The 27,008-nt window shown below is 49.4% G+C and overlaps 1 protein-coding gene across 8 annotated transcripts in view; it reads left to right on the top strand.

Moving 5' to 3' along the window:
• Window positions 1-26,623, top strand: part of LOC104044442 (USP6 N-terminal-like protein) — an 85,897-nt gene extending 59,274 nt beyond the window's left edge. For 6 of the 8 annotated variants that reach the window (XM_064452406.1, XM_064452403.1, XM_064452405.1 and 3 more), the window contains 9 exons: window positions 7,745-7,852; window positions 12,056-12,165; window positions 13,073-13,121; window positions 14,566-14,686; window positions 15,639-15,733; window positions 17,387-17,452; window positions 18,891-18,990; window positions 20,203-20,355; window positions 20,539-26,622. In XM_064452406.1, the coding sequence (XP_064308476.1) occupies window positions 7,745-7,852; window positions 12,056-12,165; window positions 13,073-13,121; window positions 14,566-14,686; window positions 15,639-15,733; window positions 17,387-17,452; window positions 18,891-18,990; window positions 20,203-20,355; window positions 20,539-21,836 (2,100 nt within the window). In that variant the 3' untranslated portion in view covers window positions 21,837-26,622. Of the gene's footprint in view, window positions 1-7,744; window positions 7,853-12,055; window positions 12,166-13,072; window positions 13,122-14,565; window positions 14,687-15,638; window positions 15,734-17,386; window positions 17,453-18,890; window positions 18,991-20,202; window positions 20,356-20,538 lie in introns of all 8 variants that reach the window. The other 2 variants (XM_064452411.1, XM_064452407.1) reach the window with 1 other exon arrangement.
• The last annotated feature ends 385 nt before the right edge of the window (window positions 26,624-27,008 follow it).

Below are 27,008 nucleotides of genomic sequence, written 5' to 3' on the forward strand. Positions count from 1 at the left end.
GCTTGGCCCCAAGCAGGGAAGGAGCAGTCTGGTGACCCCAGGGAGTAGAAAGGAGCTTTGGTTTCAGTCCTGCCCAGACTAACACCCCACTGCTTTGCACCAGTGCAAGTGCAGGCAGAAGGGTCTGTGCATCGAAGCAGCCATGCGGTGCTAAGTGCAAAGATCCTGAGAGGCACAAAAAAAGTGCTGTAAAAAAATAACAACATTAGGTTGTATCCTTCACCTGGATGTGCAGGCCATGCTCTTGTGTCAGGAGCATGGATGCTGCTTGGAGATTCCTGCTGCCATGGCTGGATGCCGATCAGACGTGGTGTTTCAAGGACCTTATGCTGGGATCACAGTCATGCCCTTCAGATGGTTATGAGGTTTTTTTCTAGCTAAAGTAAATGTGACAAGCCCTTGATCTGATTTTTCTAAAGCAGACTGGGTTGGTTTTGTTCCTTCTCTGAACACTCAGGCTGTCACATCTGCATTGCATGTTTCCTTCAGGTTCGTTTTCAGCACTTTGCTGACACAGTGGAAGCCCGAGTGTCACAAGACAGCAACACTGTGTTATTTTAATAAAGACTAGGATGTCATCTTTGAAAAAAACCTCTTACTGAAGACAGGAGCATTCCCTTTGATGTTCATTTTGATAGACTGCACTTCATTAGAGGGAAAAAATCTTGTTGCAGGAACCCCAGGTAGTTTCACAGGGAAGCTGCCCTGACTTTGGCTTTGTTTGAGCGATGTAGAAACCCATCTTATTTTCTAGGCTCAGACATTTTGAACTTCAGGGCCAAGCGTCTGAGTCTCGGTTCATGTGTGGGAGCTGGCAGACAGCTGCCTGTATTGAGTACTTGAAGAAGGATGCTTGGCTTATGCAGCAGGCTGTCATGTTTTGCAGCATCTTAGTACCTGATTGGGGTTTATGTTGTTGTCTCAGCTTCTGTGTTGTGAAATGTCAGCAGGAGGAGGGAGGTTGTGTATCTGACCAGGGCACTAGCCTCGAGGCAACCACCCATCACCGGGCAATAAAGCAGCTTTTTGAGACCCCTGGCATGAGCCATCACCAGAGAGCCACAGGTTTTGATTTCTGTTCCCCCACCTGCTGCCAGTGTGCATCCCTGTGTGCTGCTGGTTGCAGTCAGGGTGTTGTGGCAGTCACAGATTATAGGAAATAAGGCTGAAAATCCCCCTCAGTCAGAAGGCAGAGGCCTTCCAGTCCACGATGGCCCAGCTATGCCTAAAATCATTCCTGGCATAACCTGTCTCAGCATGAGCACCAAATAGGATTATCTTAATTAAAGTGGTGCCCTGGGGTTCCTTGTGCTCATCACCACATCAGATCTGTCTCCATCTCTCTCTTAGGTGGACTTTGTAGCGATCTGATTTACTTTTTGTTGATGTTGCTACTGAAATTAACACCCGCATGGATGAGGTTAGACTGATGCAATGGTGCCATTTCCTGGCTGTGCTTCCACAAGGGAAAGGAGTCCATAAAAATAAGAGTCCATGTAAGGACCACACTGCTTTGCAGAGTTAAGGTACGTCAAACCTGCAAAGAAGGGCTAAATTGTGTAAATCGGAGTTCAGCACAGCTCAGGTGGTCTGTGTCCTTTTCACGGCTGTTTTAGATCTGAGTTTAAATCCCACCCTGACTCTGCTTGGGAAGGTTAGGAAATGGTTGGTGCCATTTAAGAATATACACGGTTAAGGCAGCGCAGTTTTGCAGAGGAAAAAAGAGACTGTGCTGTGTGAGCCTCAATAGTGGGATAATTTATTCATTGTAGCCACGAAATAAGTGGATTTCAGCCAGAAGTATCAGTCGTAGGAAGAGAATATGACCTCTGCATTATTTGCAAGCTGCTTCTTGCTGTTGGCCATGTGGGATGGGACCTTTAGAGAGGGATGTCTTCAGCCAGAGATGTCTGGTTTTTAGGCAAAGCCTGTCTCTGTGCACAGGGGTAGCCTTGTCTCTGCTAAGGTCATGGGAGTGCAGGGCACTTAATCCAGTGCATGCCAGCAAAATGGTTTAGGATGAATCAGGGCTCTGTATGGACTGACACAGATCCCTAGGAACGACTAATCTGCTAACACTGGGGAGAGCCAGCAGACATTTGTCATGGCAGGGGCGGCTGAAGTCAGGTCTCCTGCCTGCAAATGCCATGGGAAAGAAAGGAGTTTGTGCCTAGGAGCTGCAGAGTGACTTATGCTGCTTGTTTTTGCCATTTTGGAAGGGCAGGTAGCATTTTCCTCTCCCCTAAAGGTAGCCCTGGTATTAAATGTAAATGCGCATGCATGACACTGCATGACATGCTTTAGGATTTAAACGTACACCTGCTTTGCTGCTGAAGACCCCACAGACCTGCTGGCACCCCATCCGGCATAGCCAAGGCTCCAGCTGCAGGGGCAGCAGCTGAGCTGGGAGCAACCATTATCCATACAGAAAGAAAACCATGTGCAGCAAAGTCCAGGCTGCCAAGTGCACAGCCACATCATCAATCAGCCAGCTTTATGGTGCAAAAAAGAAGTCCCCTTCTCCAGGGTGGTGGTGGTCAAGGCTTCACCCACCACTCCAGGTAAAGATTTTCACAGCCCAGCTTCCCCAGCCCATCATTGTGGAGGAAGTGGAATCGTCCTTCCTCTCCAGATGGATCAATCTTTGAGCCCTAAAAGAACTTAGGAAAGGGGCTGTCCCCCAATTCAGGGTGTTGAAGATGTATGGTGGCTTGAAAGTGAAATTGCCATGCATACCCAAAATTTGGGCATTACTCCTGCAGTCTCTGCCTGGTGGACCACGCACAGAGATGAGAAGCTATCAGTGACAGGCTCCGAAATGTGAAAGTGGGCTGAAATGTGTATGTTCTGCTTTTAAAAACCAGCCCATCCCTCCCAAACCCTTTTTAACCTCAGTGTTTTAACTACTGAAAAGAAACATCCTGCGTTTAATGGCAGTGACTCCACCATTCTAATTAAAGACTTGGAGCACTTGGTTGGGTACTTCTCAGAGATCTGTGATGCAGGAGGGTAGAGCTCAGGTCTGTACTTCTATAGTCTTCCCCATCCCATCTACTGGAAGGAAAGTACACGGGGATGGGGTGACGATGGCCTCTGTGCCATAAGCTTTCTATGTTAAAGCCTAGAAAATGAGGATGATCCTACGGCAAAACCCAGGGCAAGTTTTAAACACTGCAGGTTCAGTCATAGAATCATAGAATTGTTAAGGTTGGAAAAGGCCCTTAAGATCATCGAGTCCAACTGCTAACCTAGCACTACCAAGTCCACCACTAAACCATATCCTCAAGCACCACATCTACCCTTCTTTTAAATACATCCAGGGATGGAGACTCTACCACCTCCCTGGGCAGCTTCTTCGGTGAAGAATTTTTTCCTAATATCCAACCTAATCTTCCCCTGGCGCAGCTGGAGGCCATTTCCTCTCGTCCTATCGCTTGTTACTAGGGAGAAGAGACTGACCCCTGCCTCACTACAACCTCCTTTCAGGTAGCTGTAGAGAGCTAAAAGGTCTCCCCTCAGCCTCCTCCTCTCCAGACTAAACAACCCCAGTTCCCTCAGCCGCTCCTCATAAGACCTGTTCTCCAGACCCTTCACCAGCTTCGTTGCCCTTCTCTGGACACGCTACAGCAGCTCAATGTCCTTCTTGTAGTGAGGGGCCCAAAACTGAACACAGTACTTGAGGTGTGGCCTCACCAGTGCCAAGTACAGGGGCACGATCACCTCCCTGCTCCTGCTGGCCACACTATTCCTGATACAAGCCAGGATGCTGTTGGCCTTCTTGGCAGCCTGGGCACACTGCTGGCTCATGTTCAGCCAGCTGTCGACCAACACCCCCAGGTCCTTTTCCTCCAGGCAGCTCTCCAGCCACTCCTCCCCAAGCCTGTAGCGTTGCATGGGGTTGTTGTGACCCAAGTGCAGGACCCAGCACTTAGCCTTGTTAAATCTCCTACTGTTGGCTCCAGCCCAACGATCCAGCCTGTCTAGGTCCCTCTGTAGGGCCTTCCTGTCCTCCAGCAGATCGATGCTTCCACCCAGCTTGGTGTCATCTGCAAACTTACTGGAGGTGCACTCAATCCCCTCATCCAGATCATCAGTGAAGATATTGAACAGGACCAGCCCCAACACTGAGACCTGGGGAAACACCACTCGTGACTGGCCGCCAACTGGATTTGACTCCATCCACCACCACTCTCTGGGCTCGGCCGTCCAGCCAGTTTTTAACCCAGCACAGAGCACACTTGTCCAAGCCATGAGCAGCCAGCTTCTCCAGGAGAATGCTGTGGAAGACAGTGTCAAAGGTCTTACTAAAGTCCAAGCAGACAATGTCCACAGCCTTCCCCTCATCCACTAAGCGGGTCACCTTATCATAGAAGGAGACCAGGCTACTGAGGCAGGACCTCCCTTTCATAAACCCATGCTGGCTGAGCCCAATCCCCTGGGTGTCCCACATGTGCTGCGTAATGGCATTCAAGACGATCTGCTCCATGACCTTTCCTGGCACCGAGGTCAGGCTGACAGGCCTGTAGTTCCCTGCATCTTCCTTCCGACCCTTCTTAGAGGGGCATCACATTTGCTAGTTTCCAGTCATCTGGGACCTCCCTGGTTGACCAGGACTGGTGATAAATGATGGAGAGTGGCTTGGCGAGCTCCACTGCCAGCTCCCTCGGTATGCTTGGGTGGATCCCATCCAGCCCCATGGACTTGTGAACATCCAGGTGAAGGAGCAGTCGTTGGCTCTGACACAGTCTTTCTACATAGCATCTTGAGCCATCACTTCAACCACCAGCATCTCTGTTTGTGAAATGGGATGTTCTTCCTGCCGTGGTCTGTCAGTCCGTATGGGGCATGGTCTAGGTGCTCCCTTCCCATCTGTAAGTGCTGAGCGGTTTTTAAGAGGCAGAAGATGGTGACCTTGAGGGTTGTTTTTCCTTCTTACATGGAGCAGGAGTTGCCATAGCCTGCTGCCTTCCCTCCATCAGTTCATCCCAGTGTAAATGCTGCTTTTAATGGTAACTTCTCTGTTTTCCTTCAAGTTTCACGACGACAGAAAATTGCTCATTTTTGCTCCGTGTGACTCACAGCTCTGAGGTTTTATCGCTTTCACGTCTGGAGGTGGTGGGAGGAGGAAAGTCCTTGGATAAATAACAGGGAGGCGTTTCAGTTCAGTTCCATCTCAGCATGTTTTGTAACTCCCCTCTTCCTGCCACATTCTCATGTGGAGAAAATCATTAGAGACATTTGCTATATGCCAGTGAGGGTTGTACTCATTAAAGTACAATAATACCAGCTCTGGGAATTCAAAACAAAATTATTTTCTTCCCATGGAGTTGAGCATCATCTTCTACCTTGGCAGCTGTCAGTCAGTCTCTCCTAATCCATCATAAAGAAATAAATTTTTCTGAACTGGTGATTTTATCTGAGTTGGTACATATTCCAGTTCTTGGTCTTGTCTCAGGTTTTGCTTCATGAAGTCATGAGCGCTTGTGGGTGCCAGGCTTTCATGGGTACTTCACCAGTACTTTGGGGACATGGTTTATCTAACCCGGTCGCTTTGTGTATCCTGATGCATTGCACTTCTGTCATCCTGATTTAATGACTCTCAGGGAATGGGAATCTTGTGTTCATCTCCTTGGTCTTTCAGCCGTGGGTATGAAGCTGTCCAGCATGGCGTGAAGGTTTGCTGTCCTCCAGAAACACCTCCTCATGTGAGCTTGGATGAGCAGGAGTGGCTCCCCTGAGTGTGCAGATGGTGAATTAGTGATGTCCCACTTAAAATGTGGGATGCTGTTGAATAGGATGGTGGTCTTCCATGGGCATGTCTTGGTAGTGAGATGCTTTGTAGGGGACAGCTCTTACTTGGTGCATACAGAAGGGAGGGCAGGGTCTTGCAAAGGATTTCTGTAGGGTCTGGTCCTGCCTATCTATGCATTGTACCTTCAGAGCTGGTGCTAAGCAACACCTGGGGCAGAGCAAGCATTTGGCAAGTGATGAGAACAGGGTTTTAAATGTTGAAGGTCCATTACACTTACAGGATCAGCATACATTGCACTGACAGTTTCTGTGTCAGCAGAAATACCTAAGTATTTACCATAATGTGGTAGAAAAGTGTTCTAACACACATGTAGCTCTCCTAGTACTATGTGGTGGTCTTGGCATTTATTATATAGCTATTTTATATACTTATTTTGACTGGGATAGTGGTGTTATTTCTTTGCTGTCTCCTAGCCTGTCTACTTGAACCCCAACTCCTGTCTTATCTCACAGTAGCTCTTTGGGACAAGAGCTGTCTTGCTGTGTTTTGCACTTGGTAGCCACAGTGCTGCCGTGCAGACAGTAACAAAATGAGGAGCATAGGTCTGTGCTCTTGGAGGTTGCAAGCCTAGGTGGGCTGACAACACAGTGCAACCTTGTGCATAGGCTGGTGTTAAAAAGTCAAGCTAGAAGTGAAAAAAGCTGATGATGTGAGATGGGAGCAGATGTTCACCTTGGTGTAAGAGATGCAAAGACAGTGTGGCAGGACCACATCCAGAAAACCTTCTGCTAGGATCCTGATGCTTCTCTTTGAATAGCAGACCTTCTTTTGCATCAGCCTGAAATGCGTGAAGCAGAACACCCTATAGAAACAGAAGAGGGATTTTGAAGGAGGTTGGATGGATTTGTACCAGGCAGTGCCAGTAGCTCCAGCTGATTGTCTGGATGGCCATCACCCCACTCAGCCCTGAGCTCATTCCCGTGACTGGGAATCTGGCACCTCTGTTCCCTCCCAAGGGATTGCCGTGTCACAACATAAATCCCCTCCACATCTGGAGCTTGGGCGCACGCAGCAGATCCTTCAGCATACCCCAGGGTCCTCAGGAACCTGGAGGAGTGCTGCAGTTGGCTATGTAGTGCAGCTGCAAGGCATTTCACGGGTGAGATGAATGAAAGGGTGGAAAATACTGAGAAATGAGGCTTTTTTATTTTTTTATTAAGCTTTTCCTTTTAATGGGAGAAGTCAGGGATGGAACAAAAGCTCTTTTTTTCTGTTTTCCATTGAAATTTAATGGTCTCTTTAGAGAGAGAGGGCTTTATGACAAGAAAAAAGGGAAGAGGCATTTGTGAGATGAAGTGAACATGTGGAGGCAGGAGGAGGGATACATGCTCATTTGTCCCCATTCCCCCTTTGCACTTGAGGAGTACCCTGCACATTCAGGGGAGAGCCCTTGGTGTAGCCCACAGTATCCTTTGCCACTTGTTAAGCCACAGGAGTTGCTGTGGACACATCCCTGTGGCTCTTGTGGTAGGGGCTCTCCTGTCCAAGAGGAAATGTATTTTTCTCCTGATCCCTGAGAATCCAGGTGCTAACAGCCATGCCAAGTCAGATCAAAGGCTTCAAAGCCAAGGGTGCTGCGTCTGGTCCTTGGAGAGCATTCCAAGGGCAGGCTGGTGTACATGGAATGTGACCACTGTGAAACACCTAGATGTCTCCATGTATAAAGGGGATGGTCTGTGTCCAGCTCTTCCCGTAAGGTTAAAAAGCATGAGTGGTGACTTGATTTTGATTGAGTAGGTGTCTTCGAGGGATGCAGGTGCTCAGCTCATCCATCAGATTGGAGTTGCCCTCTCTGTGCCAGCACAGGCAGAAGTAGTGTTTGGTTGGGTTGTCTGTTCAGATGGCTGGTGGTCTACAGCAGCAAACCGTGGAGCAAATCTGTTCTGCTACCAGCAGGACCAGCTCACCCTACTCACGTTTTCCTCCCCACAGATGTGCCGGCGAGTGTACAAAGGGATCCCACTTCAGGTGCGAGGCCAGGTCTGGTCACTTCTGCTGGATGTTGAGAAGATGAAGAAAGAGAACGAAGGAAAATATGAGGTACAGGCTCTTCCTGGCAAAGACAATGGGAGCAAGGTGATGGGGAGGCTGGTTTGGTGGGTCTTCACTGGCTGGGGCAAATCAGACCCATGGCAGATGCAGGTGTCTCCATCTCCACCCACATGGGCAGGAGGGAAATGAGGGTTCCTATGGTGATGCTTTCAGGGATGGGGGGGCCCCTCAGCCCTTGCATCCTCCATCGCAGGGTAGTGGCATGCTGAATGCCCTATGACATGCACTGGTGGTGGGGCCTGATCCCATCTGTGAACTGCTGTGACCTCTGAGAAGGAAAGGCTTAAAATTAGTGAGGGCTGAAAATGCAAAGGAGATAAACTCTTTATCTGTGTGTATGTGTATTTTAGGCTGGGGCCTTTTTTCACATTAGCCAGCTGCTTTCCCTAACATACTGCTTCCATTTGTTCTGCTGGAAGCTGCGAGCAAATATGCGTTCGGTGTTACCCCATCCTGAGGGAAAGCTTAGTAAAGGTACTGCTCACAATTCCGCAAGCTCTCTGGCATGACATGGAATAGCTATGAGTACCCTGAAGTGGGTAGGTGCTGGATGGGGGTAGCCCAAACCTCTCCATGTGCTTGAAAATTTCACTTGGGGTGTTTCAAAATGAGCAGCAGGGTCAGAAGCCTTAAACCAGCCGACAATGAGTCATTAGTCAAGAAACCCAATTAAAGGTGGGGTAAGGGCAGGTCTTCTAAGCTTGAGGGGAACATTTCTGAGCACAGCGTCCTGGCTTACAACTTAATGGGCAGCTGGAAGTTGACTGGCAGTGTTGGAAGAGCTTGGATTGAAGTGGCTTCTTTTATCTTCCATCTTCAACCTTTTTATAACTGTATTGAAAGTTTCCATTAAAAATCACTATTAAAAAGAAAATAAAAATCATTTTTCTATTAAAAATCACTTATTTTCTCTGCAGATAGGAGAAAAACCTGCCTCCTACCAGAGCACTGCATGCTGCAGGCTTGGATTCCTTGGTATAAAATAAGCAATTTCTGGAGCATGCATTGATCAAGAACCCGAGTAACGGGGCTTGCTGTGTTTTGTTATTTTTTTATTTCAAGCATCTCAGCTCCTTGACGCTGTCTGTTTCCATAGGCAGTGTGTGGAAGCCCTTGGTTGATGATTACCTTATTTTCCAAATTTGTGTTACAGTTTAGCTTGCATCATGTACCAGGGTGAGGATCAGGGTGTTGTGGAGACAGTTATTTCAGAGGCCAACTGCTGCTTCCAGCAGGTGTTTCTAAAAATCCCTGCCTATTCAGCAGGTTGATGCTAACACTCATTATAGTTAGTCAAGTTTAGATGTTAATAGCGAGATGCCACTGGGATGGAGTCATGTGCAGGGACTTGGGGAAGGCGGCCTGGGCTCACGGCAATAAGCAGAGATAATAAAGCTCTCCCAGCACACAGATTCTTATCATGCTCCCTCCCTCAAAGCTGTGTGGCAGGGAAGCAATCCAAACAAATGAAAGTCGAAAGGAGTTTATCTGTGCTCCAGAGGGGTCTGTGATAAACAGGAGCTTCAGGACTAATAGGCTTTGCTGGATGCAAACCCCCTACAAGCTCATATTAATCCTCTTCTTCTTTGGTGCCACCTGCTGCCAGCAATTAGCTCTCCCCATATTTCCTCCAGAAGAGGCGCAGTGCAGGTCCTGGATGATGGGTTTTGCTTTCAAGAAGGGACCAAGCCTCAGCCCCACCCCTGTGTCCTGGAGGGGCTGGTCCCAAGGCCACCCCATTTCTCCTTGGGGCATGAATCTTGGCACGTAAGCCTGGCTTTTGTAGATGCCTTGAGTTTTGAGAGTACCTCCTGGCACATGCCAGGTGATTTCTCTCTCTCTTTTTTTTTTCTTTTTTCCTACCTACTGCTCCCTCTGTAAAGATGTTGTCCCCTGTGCTCAGGCTGGCAGAGGAGCGACTTTTCCAGCCAAGCAGGATACCTTGCTCCCTGTGTCCATGTTGCCTCTGGAGTGATGCAATCAAAAAGCCTGGTCCAGTTGCTTCCGTAGGTCTTTATCTTATCCCAGCTGTCTTCTAAGTCGTCTCTGAGAAAGTCTCCAAGTCTTCCTCAAGGGCATGGCAGCCCAGTTGTCCCTGATGCTGCAGGAGCCAGGAGGCTACCGTGGGACATGCCACACTTGGTTTCAGTGTGGGTGCGATGCTCTGCCTCCCTGGGGTTTTATAGGCATGACCAAGAGGGCTTGAGGAGAGCTGAGAAGGCAGCAGGAGAAATGTGCTGGCCATGGGGCAGAGCAGAGGCATCCTGGCTTTTACCCGCTGCTTTATAAAACATCTCTGGGATGAGTCTTCCAGCTTTCCATCCTCTTCTCTGCCACTGTCTTGCAGGGCTTGCCGTGCTAATGAGCTCGGCAGAGCATCTGTGGAGCCCCCAGGTTACTTAAACAAGGGAAAAAAGAACAACCTGTCCAGGGCTTCTTGTTTACTGTCTGCAGAATTAATAAAGCCTCCTGGGTGCATGACGGTGACAAAGCGCTGTGCAAGCTACCTGCTATTCAGGTGCAGTGATTTAAAAAAACCCCAAAGTAGAGTTTTTTACTTTGGGAGATTTTTGTGTTATTCTGGCAGGGAAAACAAGAGGGCCTTTAGCAGGGAAATTTGAACTGAAGTGACCCAGTGCATATGAATAGTCATCTTGTCTCAGGTAGTCTGCCTGCTTTACAGAGGGCAAGGAGCCATAGGATGCAGAGAGCACAGGATTTACAGCAGGGAAATTATGTTGTTCATCAGATATTCATTCCATTGTCACTTTTATCCTCCCTTGTCTTGTGCAGGCCATAATTCAAAATAACCCCTGCATTGTTGCTTCTCCATACAGCTGCTTTCAAGGTTAGAGTTAATATTCCTGAGATGCTGTGACTGCTGTGAGCATTGGCTGTGCTAGACACAGATCTGGGTGCTAATGACCTTTTGGTGTTCCCCAGAGCTGATGTGGCCACCTCGGGATGTCAACAGCAGCCTGGAGGCACCTTGTATCAGGCTGACAAGCATTCATAGGATGGCAGCTGCTGGAGCAGATGATTCAGTATCTGTGCAGATGTGCTATTTTCTGCCCTCCTGTGTGCATAGGGAGGGTCCTGATCTCTTGCCTGGGCTTCAGGCAAGCTGGGCTTGCTGTTCATCTCTGCTGCCCCTACCGTACCAGTGGATCTCAGGCTGCCTGAAGACAGTCACAAAATGTATTTTATTAATGCAATTAAGCCTGGAGATATTAAAAAAGGAGGGCAATTGCATGATCACCAGTGGTATTTAAAGGCTGCGAGACAGGATGCTTGCCTATAGCAGAATCGCCCTTGCCTGCATGCTGAGGGCTGATTAGTGGGTTACAAATGGGACTGCAGTGGGATTTGTCCATGGAGCATCTTGAGCTAGGGACTCTGAGGGTGCAATTGGTTGAGGTGGGCTTAGCTTTGGTTTGAATTTCCTTTTTTTTGCAGCAGACTTCACTCCTTCCATCTGTGTGATGCTGCCTTGGATGATGAGCCAGCATGGGGGGAACATGGGGGTTCTTGGTTTGAGTTTATCTTCTGTTCTGGACGCTGCCCGTTCCTTAAAATTTGCACCAGTCCAAAGGAATACCCCGGAACCGCTTTTCTGGTGGAAACTCCGTATGAAGATGATGCTCTTCTGCAGGGCAAATAGTAGTTGGCAATCACGTCATAGAGTGTGTTGTAGTAGTTTGGACTTTATTATGACCGAGCCTCTGAAAAGCTCAGGGACTCGGTGTTTATGTCTGCATGTTGGTTGTAGAAGTGTATCGTTCCTTAAGCGCCAACAGAGGTCTCAACACTTTATGACAGCCAGGCTGGGTATTGCAAAAAAATAAAAAGAAATCAGATTGGAATTTAATTGTAAAAGTTTTAGATTCTGAAAACTTGGTATCTGCATTGGTAGATAGGTGAAGGCTGGATTGGCAGTTGCTGCTGTCGTAGCGTGTGAGTGTGGGGTCATCCCCTTCTCCCTGGGCCAGCATCACAACCAGGGATTCAGCTCTGATCTGCAGCCCATTGCTCACTGCAAGGTGGCAGTGTCCCCGAGTTGCTCTGCGATAGCTCTGTGCAGCTCACAAGCTGCCACTCCTGCTGTAGAAAGCATGCCTTCTCGCTTTGTGGAGAGGTGTTGGCTGAGATGGTGTCTGACTCTTTCCTCTTGTCTGCCCCTCTTCCTGCCAGCAAATGAAAGAACAAGCAAAGAGCTTTTCATCGGAAATCAAACAGATAGATTTGGACGTTAATCGCACCTTCAGAAACCACATTATGTTTCGGGATCGCTATGGAGTAAAGTGAGTATAGGAAGCTTCACGTGGCTGTATGGGCATCTGTGCCAGTGGGTGTGCGTAGTGGGATGAGCTGGATGGGGTGGCCACCAGCCCCCTGGCACAGAGCAGCTCACAGGAGAGCAAAGCCATCTCTGCCTGCTCCACAAACCATCAGCACATGGTATGACCCGCAGACGTTGGGCTGCTGATTCTCTCTTCAGATAGGTCCATACTCAACCATGTTCAGCTCCAGTTCTTGAGCCAAGCATCAGCCTGCTGTGATGACTTGTCTACCAAGATGCTAGGGTTTCAGTTGCAGAGGGCTTGGTTTGGGATGGCTGGGATGATGGGGTGGGTCTGTCGGGAGTGAGGTGGGATGGGGTGTTCGTGGCCTCCACAACAGACAGGGTTGGAGAGGTTTGGTAGAGTGGCTTTGTCATTTGGAGGAGTCACACCTGGCTGCCTTACACAGACGTACAGTCTGGAGGAAGCCTGCACTGTGTATCTGTATGATGGTGACTCCTTTAGCAAGGCGGGAAGGGAGAAAGGAACCTACTAACAACATTGTGGCAGTGCTTTCCCCCAGGATGTATAACACTTGATGCCTGGGTGGTTCCAAGTCTATTAAAAACCCACCACTACTTCAAACCTGAAGAGTGGGTGTGTTGAACACAGCACATGTGGGGACATGCATGTGTCTCCAGGAGACCTGATGATGGATCAGGATGGCTCAGCCCCACTCCACGGGGCTGTTGGTGACTCCCCCCTGAAGGAAGAAGTCCCATTCCATGTGCCCATCAAGGTGCTTCCTGGTTCTGTGAGCCCTGCTCCTTGCAAAAGGCATAAGTTGGCTGGGTGTTTTCAGAGCCTTTGCCCTGTGTGTGTACATTTTTTAGGTGCTCAGTGTTTTAATATCCTTCTTTCTCCCCAGGCAACAGGCACTCTTCCATGTCCTGTCAGCATACTCGGTTTATAACACCGTAAGTAAAGTTAGTCCAGTTAAAGTGAATAGCATTGAGCTTTATTTTTCTAAATATATATATATAAGACTTTTAAAAAGCTTTTTATATATGTGTATACATGTATGTTTGTACATACATGTACATTTAGCCAGTGGTAATTCCAATTTTAAGTCCTAATACTGGTTTGTACAGACAGCTGCAAGACTCGCAGGCAGAACAAGACTCTAAGACTCTTTGCACAGTTCTTTCAATTCCCCTGTTCATTTTGTCACCTGGTAAATGACATCTGGCAGATGCGCTTTGGGCAAGTGTCAGCAAAGAACAAGGGATTGCCCTTTGGCCTTCCAGCAAGACTAGCCTCCTGGCTGAGGGTCCGTCATGTTTCTGACTTCTTGTCATACACTGAATGGCATTCTTGTTGAAAACACTGATTTATTACAGCAAACCAGTCATTTTTAGCTGAAGGGCATGAGCAGAATAAGCCTAAATTAGCAGCTGAACCTACTGCCTCCATCTCCAGGAGGGGACAATTACTCCAAAAGGCACAGAAAGTGCTGGGGGGGGGGGTAGTCAAGGAAACAAAGACCCTGCGTTCCCTCATACATGCTTATCAGATTTATTTATTCTTTAATTATTTCAGTGCTGACGTGGCTGAAAGAATCCAAAACAGTATCGGAGCCATATGTGGTTTATCATCCCATGCTTTATTCCTTGAAGTAGCTGCAGGCACCTCTTATTTGGGGTTTCTATCCCTTGCCATCCAAGCTTGAGCAGGGCTGGTGGGGGGCATTGCCTGCAAGCCCCTCACCTCCCACTGGAGGACCTGCTAGAGCTGGTCTGGAGGAGGGCCATGAAAAGGGCTGGAACACCTCTACCATGAAGAAAGGCTGAGCGTTGGGGATGTTCAGCCTGGAGAAGAGCAGGCTCTGGGGAGACCTTATTATGGCCTTTCAATACTTGAAGGGGGCTTATAAAAAAGGCAGAAAGACTTTTTACCAGGGCCTGTAGTGACAGGACAAGGGGCAACGGTTTCAAACTGAAAGAGAGTAGGTTTAGACTGGACATAGGAAGACATGTTTTACAGTGAGGGTGGTGAGATGGTGGAACAGGTTGCCTAGGGAAGTTGTGGATACTCCATCATTGGAAGTGGCCAAGGTCAGGTCGGATGGGGCTTTGAGCAACCTGATCTAGTGAAAGATGCCCCTGCCCTTGGCAGGGGCGTTGGATGAGATGATCTTCAAAGATTCCTTCCGACCCAAACCGCACTGTGAGACAGTGATGTGGTAGATGCTGTAGACATATGGGAGGTGTGAATTTGAGCATAAACAGTAAAGACCTTGAAATGGGACAGACCTTGAAAGAGAAGAGGGAGGCACAGACAGCCTGACCTACTTCTGCAGCTTTAGCATCATGGTGAGGTCTGACGGTGTGGCAACACATGTTCCTCTCTTGGCTCTTGCAGGAAGTGAGCTACTGCCAAGGGATGAGCCAGATCGCAGCCATCCTCCTGATGTACTTAAATGAAGAGGATGCATTTTGGGCACTGGCACAGCTACTGACCAACCAGCGGCATGCAATGCATGGTAAGACTGGGGTGGGATGTGGACAGGGGCTCTTGTGACAGGAGGGAAAGCTGTTTAGGTTGGTCAGTAGAGACTCGTTTCTCCTCACGAACCTGTTTAAAGTGGGTAAGGCTTAACTGTGTGCCAACGGAACCTGACTACAGAGCTGAACTTTGTTCTTGCAGGCAGACAAGTTCATCAGAGAAAAATGTGGTTTATCAGCAGTGAGCTTTAGCGCTCAGTAATTAACACTTCCACAGAGGTACTATCTCCCCTCCAGAGTGCCTTGCCCTTGGCAATCAATTAACTCAAGGTTACAAGTTTTTGAGAAGTCTCACAGAAGTACATCCAAGACCATCGTGTAATGCTCTGTTTCTAGCATGCCATGAGCTACATGTCCTTGTGTTTTTATGAAGATGTAATTCTACCAAATGTTCTATATTCTTTTACTTCAAACACATTAAAGATCCTTTCACGTTACTTGTGGTTAGCAGTAATCTATGCACAGAGGGTTATTTTCTGAGCGGAGGGCTAAGCCTTATGGCTTGATAACTCTGGACAGTCTTAAACGCACATCCTGCTAGATTATAGGGTGCTGCACAAGCTGTTTGAACACAAGGTGTTCAAACACCCTCATCTCTTCTCTGAACCTTGGTAAGCACCAAGATGTGTTTAGAGAGGTCTTGGCCAAGCCAAGCCTCAGGCAGGCAGTGGGGAGGTGAGCGGGTCTGCTCTGTGGGGCTGGGGTGAGAAGGACCAGCTGGGGATTGTGCTGAGGGTGCTATTGCCCAAGCAGATGGGATGAAGGGTGGGCTCTGGGAGGGATGCCAAGGAAGGTAGCTGCGCACACTGTGGCCCAGCTGACTTCAACAGGCAATGCAGGGGATGAGTTTCTAGAAAATCAGGCTGTCCCTGTGACTGCCCTAGAGCTTTTCTGATTATTTTTTATTTCTCTCATCTTTCTCTCATTAAGGTTTTTTCATTCCTGGGTTCCCGAAGCTGCAGAGATTTCAAGCTCACCACGAGCAGATTCTAAGTAAACTGTTTCCCAAACTGAAGAAGCACATGGTATCTCTTTGCTATCAGTCTCCCCATACTAATACTGTGTTTTAATGCTGAAGCAATTAGTGTAATATTCTGTGAAACAGATGCATAACTGAACAAAGTTCTAACCACATAAGACTGCTTCAGCTGCAAAGAGGCAGGTGTTTACTAAATGGGGTGCCTGAACCTTGCTCAGGTGAATGGTTGTCATTTGCTTGCTGATTGTCATTAGTGTAGGGACCGCTAAAATCTAAAGGCTTCCTTAGGAAAGCCAGGCAGGAAGGGTCACGGAGCCTGCAGCAAAAGGAGCTGTTGCATACAGCAGCGAGGCTGGGCTGTGTTCTTATACCAGCTGCAAAGCCCGAAGGGTGATGCTGGACTGCCTGGAGTCCTAATTCAATAATTATTAGCCCCAAGTGCTTGCATTTAATGCTTTGCTGTTGTTTAAAGACAGGAGGTATGTTAGATTTGTTGTGTGTTTTGTTGCATCCAGTTGTTTTTCTTTCTAGCAGATGGTACAAGCCCATTTGGTGGCTGGAGGAGCATCTGCAGGACACATCAACTGCAGTCTAAATCTAGGCAGCTATTTTGCAACACCTGCTCCCTTTTTTTTCCCCCCTTGTTACCCTTTGCATTTATTGTAGACAGTTTGTATTCAGTGGCCAGGCTCCAGGAAAAGCTGTTTATATTGCCATCATGTGCAACAGGTCTTGCTTTTAGTGCTGCAAATGAGCCAGCCTTGGCCATATAAGTGAAACAGAGCCAGGACAGGTTTTCACTCAATTATAGCCACAGGGTTGGGGGAGCCTGGGTGGGGAGGATTTGGAATAACTCTGAAAGTTCCTTGTTGCCTCCTCGTTCCCAAAGGCTCCCTGGGCTTGCAGGTGCCTAGGACCAGCCAAAAGCGAAGACCAGAGCCAGCTGTTAATCCCATGGGCTTCTTTCTCTTCCCATCCCTGCTGCTTTCCTGGCTTTGCAGCAGCGGTCACATCCACTTCGTGCATGTGCAGGGTGCTGTGCATCCCAGCACTGCCCATGCCCCGCCATCAGCCATGCCAGAAAAAGCAAAGCTGTGTGCAAGCGCTGTGCTGGGAACCAGACAGGGATGGAAAAGCGATAGTCTGGGGTCATGTTGGTGAGGTTTTTAAGAGTTTTCCGTAGCCTGTCAGGCTGTCCTGCTCCTGCAGCAGCCATGCCATAAAAATGACGTAGTGCTAGCAAAGCTGGCTCGACTGCAGGTCTGGATTCAGCTGTGGGATACTTGGGGTTAATAATTTTTTGTGGTGCTCCAAGAGGCTTGCATGGTAATTGCTATGGAAACAAAAATGGTAGTCTGCAAGGAGTGCGTCACTTAGGTTCCTGGAAGGTTTTTGTAAATCCCTGGTATAGATATTAGGCAAGGAAAGCTTCTAGAAATCCCTCTCCAAAGTTGTGGCTCAAGTCTAGCCACATCAAGGATCAGGTCCAATGAGTATCTCAGACAAAGGGCCAAAGCAGGCCTTCAACACTGGTATTTAAAGCAGGGGCTTTGTTGGGAGACAAACCGCAGCCAGGTCCTGCACCCAGACCCCAGCGTTAATAAACCGACCAACCAACCTCCCCCAAAACCCTATGAGTTGCTTGAACCTCCAGCAGCCAGCCAGGTGAAACACCTGTCTCTTTGCTGTCTCCTCCTAGGATAAGGAGCAGATGACTACGGGGATTTACACGACCAAGTGGTTCCTGCAGTGTTTCATTGACCGGGTGAGGATGCTCTGTGGGTTGTTTCCTTGCTCCGCCACTTGCATGCATGGTTAATCCGCCTGGTTTTTTGAAAAGTATCATAATTTGAAGAAGGTGTTAATATTTTGTAAGGTGGGATATTATGCATACTCTCATAAGGCAAAAAAATTAATAACGGAGAAGCTAAAAATAACTGCATGTCACTGATGACAAGCCAATTCCTGCTGCCTCATCACAAGTGGTTGCTGGGAGATGGCTCAGCAGCACCAGTGTAAGCTTCAAAGTCAGGAGAGATATTTCTCTTGCCCACTGGCACTGCTGCAAAGGCAATTAACCTCACTTTGGCTCTAGAAACAACATAGGGAGAAGAGCTGGAGGCACAAACCTGAACAAATAGCACTGCGCAGCTGCAGGCAAAGGAGTGGGCTGGGCACTGGAGACACATGAAAGCATGAGAAAATTACCCTGATTTGTCCAGAGCTAATTTGCCAGTCCTGAGCCAAGACTACTTTATTTTTAGGGGCAGCATTGTGCTTGCACGCTTGAACACAAGATCCAGACTTGTTAATGTTTAGGACATCTGTGTGTCCCCAGTCTCAATTTTCTGCTGCCCCATCTCCTATAAAACAGTGGATGACCTCTTCCCCTTGAGAGGGAACTCACTGCTTTGCAGTCTGTTACTAAAAGCTGTATAAAATGCAAAATTCCTTTAACTGCAGTAACTTTTACCATATGGTAAAAGAGCTGCAATGGCCAGTTGTGCCAAACTCTGGAGAGTAAGCGCAGCATCTTAAATTTGAACTACAGTGTCACAGTAGGACTAGTATTAATTTCCATGTTGGTGTGGTGCCTTAAGTCTTTGCTGGGAGGTGATTTTTGGATATTAGTTCACTCATGTTTGTCAGATTGGGTCCGGGTGCAAATGAGAACCTCTTGCAGAGGTTTTTCTAGCAGGCAGAAATAAGCCTGTGTATAAGGAAGACCACTTCTCTAGACACCAAAGGAATGATTTTTTTTTTTTTTTTTATGCTTAGTGAAGCACTGTTGGGCTTTCAGACCTATCCCAAAAGTAGCCCTTCATCTGTTTGGGCTATTTGGGTGGATACAGGAGTGATTTTGGGTGCCCACAAGGCTGAAAGATCATGATGCTCCCTCCTGGGTAGCAGAATCCATGTACTAGTATGCCTGTGTGGAAAGTTTCTTCTTTTTTCTGTGTTCGTGGCTGGATTTTAAGTACTTTCCCAGCCACCCAAGGGTATTAGCTTTAAGGCAAAACCATAGATGATAAAATAGTTTTTTGTGTTGTAGATGAATCCAGGACATCCAATGCATTGCCCTGTTGTGTGTTTTGGTGTGAGGGGATGTAGTGATGCCACCAACCTCTGTATCTTCATCTCATCAATCAATGCTAACAAGTGTGGTGCTAATGAGCTGGTTTTTGTTTGTGTATTTGAAACAGACCCCCTTCACCCTCACCTTGCGGTTGTGGGATATATACATCCTGGAAGGAGAGCGGGTGCTGACGGCCATGGCTTACACCATCCTCAAACTGCACAAAAGTAAGGTCCCAGCAGAGCACGTCTTGTATGGCAGAGGTGGCACTGTGCTGGGCCACCCTTGTGCTGCCAACCCGGAAAGCCTTGCTGGCCACTACCAGCCTATTCGGTGCCCTGAGCTGGCCCCAAATGGCACAGTCCTGTGCTGATGCTCCAGGGAGGAAATGAGATACCGCAAGGGATGAAGTGCTGCACTCAGCACACAGCAAACCACACCTGAAACGCTCACAGCTGCTTCTTTCTGTACGCTGTGCCCCATGTCTTCTATGAACATGTGTTTAGGGGCAATGCAGACAGCAACTCTGCTGTCTGCAAAGCTCAATGTGGCAGTTCAGCTGAAAAGGCTGTACAGGGAGAAATAAACCCATTAATAGACTTCTAAAATGGCCAAAACCTGGTTTTCTTACATAACATTAAGGCAGTGATGTTTCTACCTCAAGATATTTGGACTTTGAACCCCTCTGCTCCCATAAGCCTACAGCCTTGCTTTGTCACCCTGTTAGGTCTTTAGTCTGGGACAGGAGTGATGCTGATATTGGATGCTGGGAACCTTTGGGCCAATGGGATTTATGGGACTGCATGTGTTGGCTTCTGCGAACAGCCACCCTGCTCTTCCTTCATTGAATGAAGAACAGGCTATCCAGAAATATATCTTCAAGTATCCTATTTGTTTGCAAAGACTGGGAAACTGTCAGGCTGGCAGAAATTATCTGGCTGTGAAATTATCTCTCCTCCCTGAGGAATGTGTGGTGTGGATCAGCATTCCTGCCTGCATCCCATCTTTGCTTGCATCCCAGGCATGGGTCAGCATCCCTGCCTGCTGGCTGGTGCAAGCTGGTGTCCCTGGCTGCTGGCAGCAGCTGTTCAGTCTGATGCTCAGGGTCTATCTCATGGAGCTTTTCCTCCTCCTAGAGGTATTGGGGAGAACTTCCAGAAATGACCCAAAACGTTCATCCAGGTCAGCATTGGTCCCAGCCCCACCATCGACCCACCATTGCAGAGTTCCTGCCCAGAGGTGGCACGGATATGTAAATGTATTAACAACCCTGAGCAACAGTGGGAAGGTGGGAGAGAGGCAAAAACATTCAGGCTGTCCCATCCTGGAGTGGGAACAGCAGCAGAATCCCAGATAAATCCAAAACAATGCAACCCATGCTCATACTACGCTGCAGTTTGGCCATGCTGCTGCCATTACTCCTTTCTACTGTCTCCCAGAGCGCTTGCTGAAGATGACGCTGGAAGATTTACGGGAATTCCTGCAGGAGAAAATTGCTGCTTCCCTGCAGTACGAGGACGATGCCGTCATCGAGCAACTGCAGGTCTCGATGACTGAACTGCGGAAGATGAAATTTGACCTTCCCCCACCAGGTAGGTAGAGGGGAAGGAGGGAAGCCAGCAGTCCCTGTGTCCCCTGGGGACCAGAGCATCCCTCTGGCATGGCTGGGAGCCAGGGCAGCCCAGAAGGGCTGGCACCCGCTGGGTGGGGGCGTGCCAGTTGCAAAAATGAACTGATGCATGGTTTGGGTTTTGTTTTCTCTGCTTCCGATGCAGCAAAGCCTGAGGAGTTCCCACGGAAACCCCTCGGCCTGGAACTCTCCCTCAACCCAGTAGCTGTGAAGGGCAACGTGGCAGCCAATGGCCAGAATGGCCGGGTGGGTGAGCACCCCCAGGACAGGGAGCCCCATCCCTACAATGGCCCCAGGGCACCCGGAGGAACAACGGCAGTGGAGGTGAGGACTCTTACCCTCCAAGGCAGTGAAGCAGCTGAAGCGACGGACATTTACCTGCATCCTCCTAGTGAGGGGCTGCCAGGAGAGGAGGGTCGGGTGGAGCCCACCAGGGAAGGGCAGCAGCCGCCTCTTCTGAAGGCAAGTGAGATACAGGCCCATCACCACCTCCTGCCCACAGCCCTCCCTCTGGACCAGCCTCTTGTTCCTGGTCATGCCATCGGGGACCACAAGTCAGTCTCCCTCCCCACCCCAGCTGGGCATAGCTCCTTGGACTCCTCTCTCCAAAATACGCCAAGTCCTCCTGACTCAAGTACCGCTGAGCTTTCTGCTACGGACCATGTGGTATGGCAGCCAAATCCTGCTGCCGTGCCAGCAGGAGAACAAGCATCTTCCCTCTGCAAAGAGGAAGGGCTCGATGCACCCCCTCATCCTTCACCGGGCAGCTGGCAGCAGCTCTCTGGCACGTCGCAGCACAATGGCTCACCTGAGAGCAAGAATGGGGAGGAGATGGCCAAGAAGCGCTGCAGAGTGGCGCTGCTGGACAAAATGGACTTGAAGCACTTGGCATCCAAGGCTGCCTCCACAGGGGAGCTTGCCAGCCTGCAGCAGAACGGGCCAGGGAGCGCCACTGGCACCGCGCACTGGCTGGAGCACTTGGGCGCACTGCCTGCGCACGGGCTGGCAGGCGGCAGCGTGCCCCTCTTACCCAGCAGCAAGTCGGAGGCAGTGGGGCTGGGCGAGGGCTGCCCCTTGCAGCGGGCACTGTCCCCCACAGTGGAGGGGAACAGCCCCTACACCATTATCAAAACCACCACTCCCCTCCACCTGGCCCATGCGACAGAGCAGGACTTCTTGAACAGAAAGCAGATGGCATTGCCTCTGCCAGAGACTGGATGTCCCCTGCCTGCCACCTCCATGCCACCACCTGTTATGCTGGACCTGGAGGAGGTAGATGCCCCAAAAGGCCTCCAGAAACCTTTAAATGCACTGAAAGCCCCACGACCCCCGCTGAGCCCCAAACCAAAATTACCGCTGCAGGTTGCCAAATCCCACTCAGAGAATAGTTTCCTTTCAGGCTCTCCTCCCTTGGCAAAGCTGCCCAAATCAGTGACATTTTAGTGGGGATGGCAGGGAGGTGAGTGAGAAGAAGTGGGTGCTGGTACAGCACCCTCACCCTGTTTTTGGGACACCCTGCCTTCAGCAGGGCTGTGTCGGGGTGACAGCACAGCAGCTGTGGCCTGTTGAGCTATACTTCGGTACGAGCACCCAGCAAGAAGATGGAGCGGTGGCTGCTGGCGCCAAGAGGCACCAGAAAATTGGGTTCGCATCTTTCCTATGGACAAATTGGAAAGCGCTTTCACTTTTTATTCCTCAAAGCTCCTTGAGCCTCACTGCGTGTTGGGGCAGAGGCAGGGCTGGTGAATGTGTTGCGTGTTTTCTTTTGCTCCTGCCTGCTGTGGGTACCCATGGCCATGGAAGCATGGTGCAAGGCGTAGGAGTCCAAAATGCTTTCTTTAAAATGCCCCATCAGTGCAGCCAAAAGTGTTCCTTTAAAAGGACTTTGTAGCAATAGATCTTTATTTGTTTTCCCAGACCCATGGTTGTAGGCAGCAGCATTTTCACGTGGGGCCATGGCGTCCTGGCAGGGTGCAGGCAGCCCGCTGCCTACTCTATGCAATTCTACAGAGCAGTGCCTGGCTGTACCTGGCTCCTGCTGTGGTGGTGGATGGTGTCCTGGAGGGGAGGTTTAACAGCTGGTGAGTCCCTGGGCAGTCTCCTTGGTGTCACCCTGGTGAAGGACCACCAGAAGGATGGTTCTTTCCCAAGTTCTCCAGGTGACAAGAACAGTGATGAAGGTTAAGCCTAGTCTCTTGGGCTGAGTGGCCTTTCCCTTGCAGGTCCAGGGCAGCGAGCAGGCTTGCTGCCTTTCTGTTGGCTGAACAGGAAACGGGCCTGCTGCCTTGAGGAACCTCCTGCCTTCAGTAGATAGCTGCTGGAGATGTGATGTTTAATCACGGTGCCCAAGATAAGGCTTGCATTTACTTTGAGCAAGTGTCAGGGTAGAAACAGCATAGGAGTTGGGGAAGAGAAGCACATTGCCCAGAACCTCATCTCAGCCCTTCTGGTTTAGACCACCTGGAAATCAAGAACTAAGGAAGGAAACATGGGTACAGAGGTTTGAAGGATGATGCTGTAGAGCATCAACATCACCACAGCCCACTGCTGAGGAGATAACGTGATGAGTGCCCACTTGCCCTTTGTGCACCAAGTCCTGGTGGCCTGTCCATCTCCTCCCCATCCCAGGGGCGTGCTGCCACACAGCCCAAAGCGTTCGCTGGAGGCGTGCAGAGACCTGGGAACAGTTCACCCTACTGAAAGAGCTGGTCCAAACTCCTGTTCCCAGTATCTTCACCACTGTAGGTGAAGGGATGTCATCAGTAAGATCAATGGAAGCAGCAGGAAATAAACTAGTCCAGATGTGCTGTATTTGATGGGGTGGCTGTCCAGAAGGGGTAATCCCACCTTAGGGCGGACTGCAGGTGGGATTCCCATCTCTTCAATGGAGACCCTGGGCAAAAGCTTTAATTTCTAAGGAGATGTTGAAAACTGGTTTTTAGCTCACAGGCTACTTCAGTAATATAACTTAAGCTGAAGCCTACCTGGAAGCACAGCAGAAAACTGCCAACTAAATGTCTTTCTGGGGTTTATCAGGGTTGGTTGGTCGTGTGGTTTTGTTTTTGTGGTTTTTTTTTTGTTTTTTTTCCCCTCTTATGTGCATGGGGCGATTTATGTTAGCAGCAAGGACAGTGTCGAAAGGCACACCCCCATCTTTGTTTGGATGTAGCTGGCAAGACCACAGCACCCTCAGCTTCTGGTGCAACCCCTGCTCTCAGAGACCCCATCTTCTGCTGAGTCTCTAACTTTGCTTGTCCTCTCTCCCTCTGCAAAGCAGGGAGAACCCTATTAGCTACCTCACAGGGGTATTGTGAGGAGTCGAGCGGTGCATCATTATTTGTATTTTGAGACATCGCAGGTCCTTTCTAGGACAACAGTGCTTGAATGGGTTTTAGTTGTGGTGGGGTGTTTGTTTTTTTTGTGTGTGGTTTTTTTGTTGGTTTGCGTCATCTGTGTTGTCGTCCATTCCCCCCCCCCCCCCCCCCCCCCCCCCCCCCCGTAACAATGCCACAGTTAAACCTATTGGTGTGTTAAAATACAGTATTTCAGGAGGCCACATATCGATTGCCTTTTGCTAGCAGCCCACTGGCCTTTGGAGCTTGCCGAGAAGCATTTGAGGGCTGGTGGTCACCTCTTGGCTTAGTTTCTGTAGCTTGGGGGTTTGTCCTCTCCTTGAAGCACACACAAGACTCCTGCTACCATGGCTGAGCATTTGGCTAATGCATGCAAGAGCTAAGACCTCTTTCCCTTCATTTTGGGCACACAGCCTAAACAGTGTTGCATGTGCACTGGGGTTCCTCACCCAGTATGTGTCCAGGATATTTTGCAGTATTCACATATGAAAAGGTGGTTTGCTCTGAGGCCCTTGCTGTGCCACCTAAGCAGCTCCTCTTCAACATTCAGCCCCTGAAAGCTGGCAGATTTGGTAAGAGTTCCTGGGGCAAGTAGCCTGAGCTGTAGGAGCCAGGACCATGGCTTCCTTTTCTTGGAGTGATGCTCTCACTTCAGCACATCAGCACCTAATCTATTGGGCGCTGACCAATCCCTTCTCCTTCCCTGCCTGTTGCTGCAGATGGTGTGGCCACGGCAGGTCTGTGGCAGCAGGGGTGGGCAGAACATGGCCCAGCCTCAGCTCTTTGCTTGGAATAGGAAGGGAAGGAGAAGGGTGAGGGTGGCAAATAACTGGCCCAAGCCCCTTGCACCCCTGCCCCAGCCTTCCACAAGGGCCTCAGCTGTGTAGCCCTCTCACCATGAGGAAACTCAGGAAAGCATCTCCCCCCATCCTTGCCCTTGCAGCCCTGGGACAGCTCTTGCCTTGCTGTTCTCCATGTAGTTTTAAAGACCAATGACGGGGGGGGGGTGGGGGGGTGGGGTGTGTTTGGGTTGTTGTTTTGAGTCTGTAATTGAGCACTTTGAGTGTCTGTGGCACCAGCAGGAGCCATGGGGACCAGGGCTAGGGCCTGGCTCCAGTGTGGGACGACAGTCAAGGTCAGGGTCTCTCGCCATGCACTTTGAGACCCTGGCTACCATCTGCTTTTCTTTTTAATTGCTCTTCTTGTTTACAGCGTGGAACGCTTCCTCCATGAATCTTTCTAATGTATTATAATTATTACTTTAAAAGAAAAACATTTTGATGTCTGTGCTTTTTTTGTGGGGTGTTGTAGGAAATTTTTTTTAAAAATAAGTCAATTATTCCTTTTTATGCTGATCCAAACAGACTGTCCAGCGTATTTGATGCTGTATTTTACATAGTTGTAATGATAATAGTTAAAGAAGTTTAGCATAAAATCAGACTCCACAATGTTTCTTATGGCAACAGATGCCGCAGCAAGACCGGCTCCCTTCTGCTGGCTTTTAGCTTGGTTCACTGGGTGTGCTTCAGCTGTGGAGGGTCCAACCCATCCATCTCTGCCTTCCTCCCTGTTTTTCCACTGTGCTTAAATCCAGGCACCCCCAGCAGCATTGGAGAGAAAACTGCTGCTTTCTCTGTACCGCTGTCCTCTCCCTGCTCGCTGAGCCAAGGGCAGCATCCTGCACCCAGCCCCTGCACATCCCTTCTGACACACAGCTGGTGGCCAGCAGTCCCACTGCAGCTTTCTTTTTGTCTGAAATTTTGGGTTTGGAGTTTGTTTTCCTGGCAGGCAGCACTGGGAGGGTTGGACAGGAAGGGGAGCAGGTGGGCACAGCTCCTTGTACTGTGGGTGAGTGAGTGGGTGCAACTCACTGTGACGCTACGTGAGTCAGGACTGAGTCATGCTTACACCAGTCACTGGGAGCATAAGGTGGTGCCATTCACAGCTGAAAATGGATTTTAAAAGCTGTGTGTGAGCAGCACCTGTGACACACCCCAAATTTTGCAGCTAGTGCTTCCTGTGCTGAGATGGCCGCAGTATTGGTGGCTTTGGGGTGTTAAATTTGGGCAGTTTTCCCCTATGAGAAAGCTGCCATTTGGTAGTTAAACAAAGTGGTTATGGTAAACATAGGATCATCTTTCTGTACCAGAGCAGCACAGAGGGCTCAAAGACTGACAGCAAAATGGAGGAGCCACAATTAGCTAAACACCACCCCAGGATTTAAGGGCAATGCAAGAAATGTGGCATCCCTGTGCGTCACCTGGTGGGTGCTGTAGGCTGGTATTTCTGCTTCTAACAGTGCTCTGTCTCACTTAAGAGGTTAAACAAGACCAAAAAAAGCTCCTACCTTGTTCTCCAGTGTCCTTAAGTTAGCTCATTTATATTAACTGGTTAAAACCTGGTCTGCAACCTGTGAAAGAAAAAGCCAGCACCACTAAGCACCACAGTGGAGCAGCAGTGCAGTGAGGATGCAGCTCTCAGCATATCTGCTGTATCATTTCATGCTGAATGCCAGCCCAGGGATGCTCCACTGTAAGCCCGGTGGGACATCCCTGGCTTGGAGTGAAGCAAACCTTGTCCCTCCTGTGTTTCCAGGTGCCTGCAAGCAGCCCAGTTGCACAATCTGCTTTGTGTCACTTCCCAGCCAACAGCCCCTATGAACCTGTTGGCTTTTAGGTAGCACAAAGGAAGCAGCTGGTTGGGACCAGGTTTGAATGGCTGTGGCATAACATAACAGGCACCACAGGGCTTAGGATATGGCATTTATCCAGCTGCTGGGACAGCTTCAGCTCCATGCTGCCATGGAGCGAGCAGAAGTGTCCAGAAGGGCAGGGTTTCCCTCAGGGAAGGTGAGTCATGCTGGGTTTGAGGGATGTGGCAGACAGAGCCCTGTTCCTCTCTGAAACAGCCTCAGTTCACTTGGTCATTGAAAAAAAAATAATGGAGTAAGACTTTGCTTACTGGCATTCTTGGTCCCTGCATCCCATGCATGTGCCTGGTCATGGCCTCTTGGCTGTGGCAGGGTGCTCTCATCCTGCCCCTATGGGGACCCGGGACAGGCACGGCTCCACTGCACCCCCTGGCAGCATCCTTCTGGCTAATACAGGAACACCCAGCCTTGAATGGGTGGTGAAAGGGGCTCCCAGGTAGGGTTTTGGGACTGGGCTCATGGAGGATGTGCCAAGCACCCACTACAGAGAGTCCTTCCGAGGGGGGTGGCCACCCCTTGGACTTGCCTACCAGGTAACCCTAGAACTTCCAT

Source organism: Phalacrocorax carbo, chromosome 5, assembly GCF_963921805.1.
Source record: "Phalacrocorax carbo chromosome 5, bPhaCar2.1, whole genome shotgun sequence".
Taxonomy (NCBI): domain Eukaryota; kingdom Metazoa; phylum Chordata; class Aves; order Suliformes; family Phalacrocoracidae; genus Phalacrocorax; species Phalacrocorax carbo.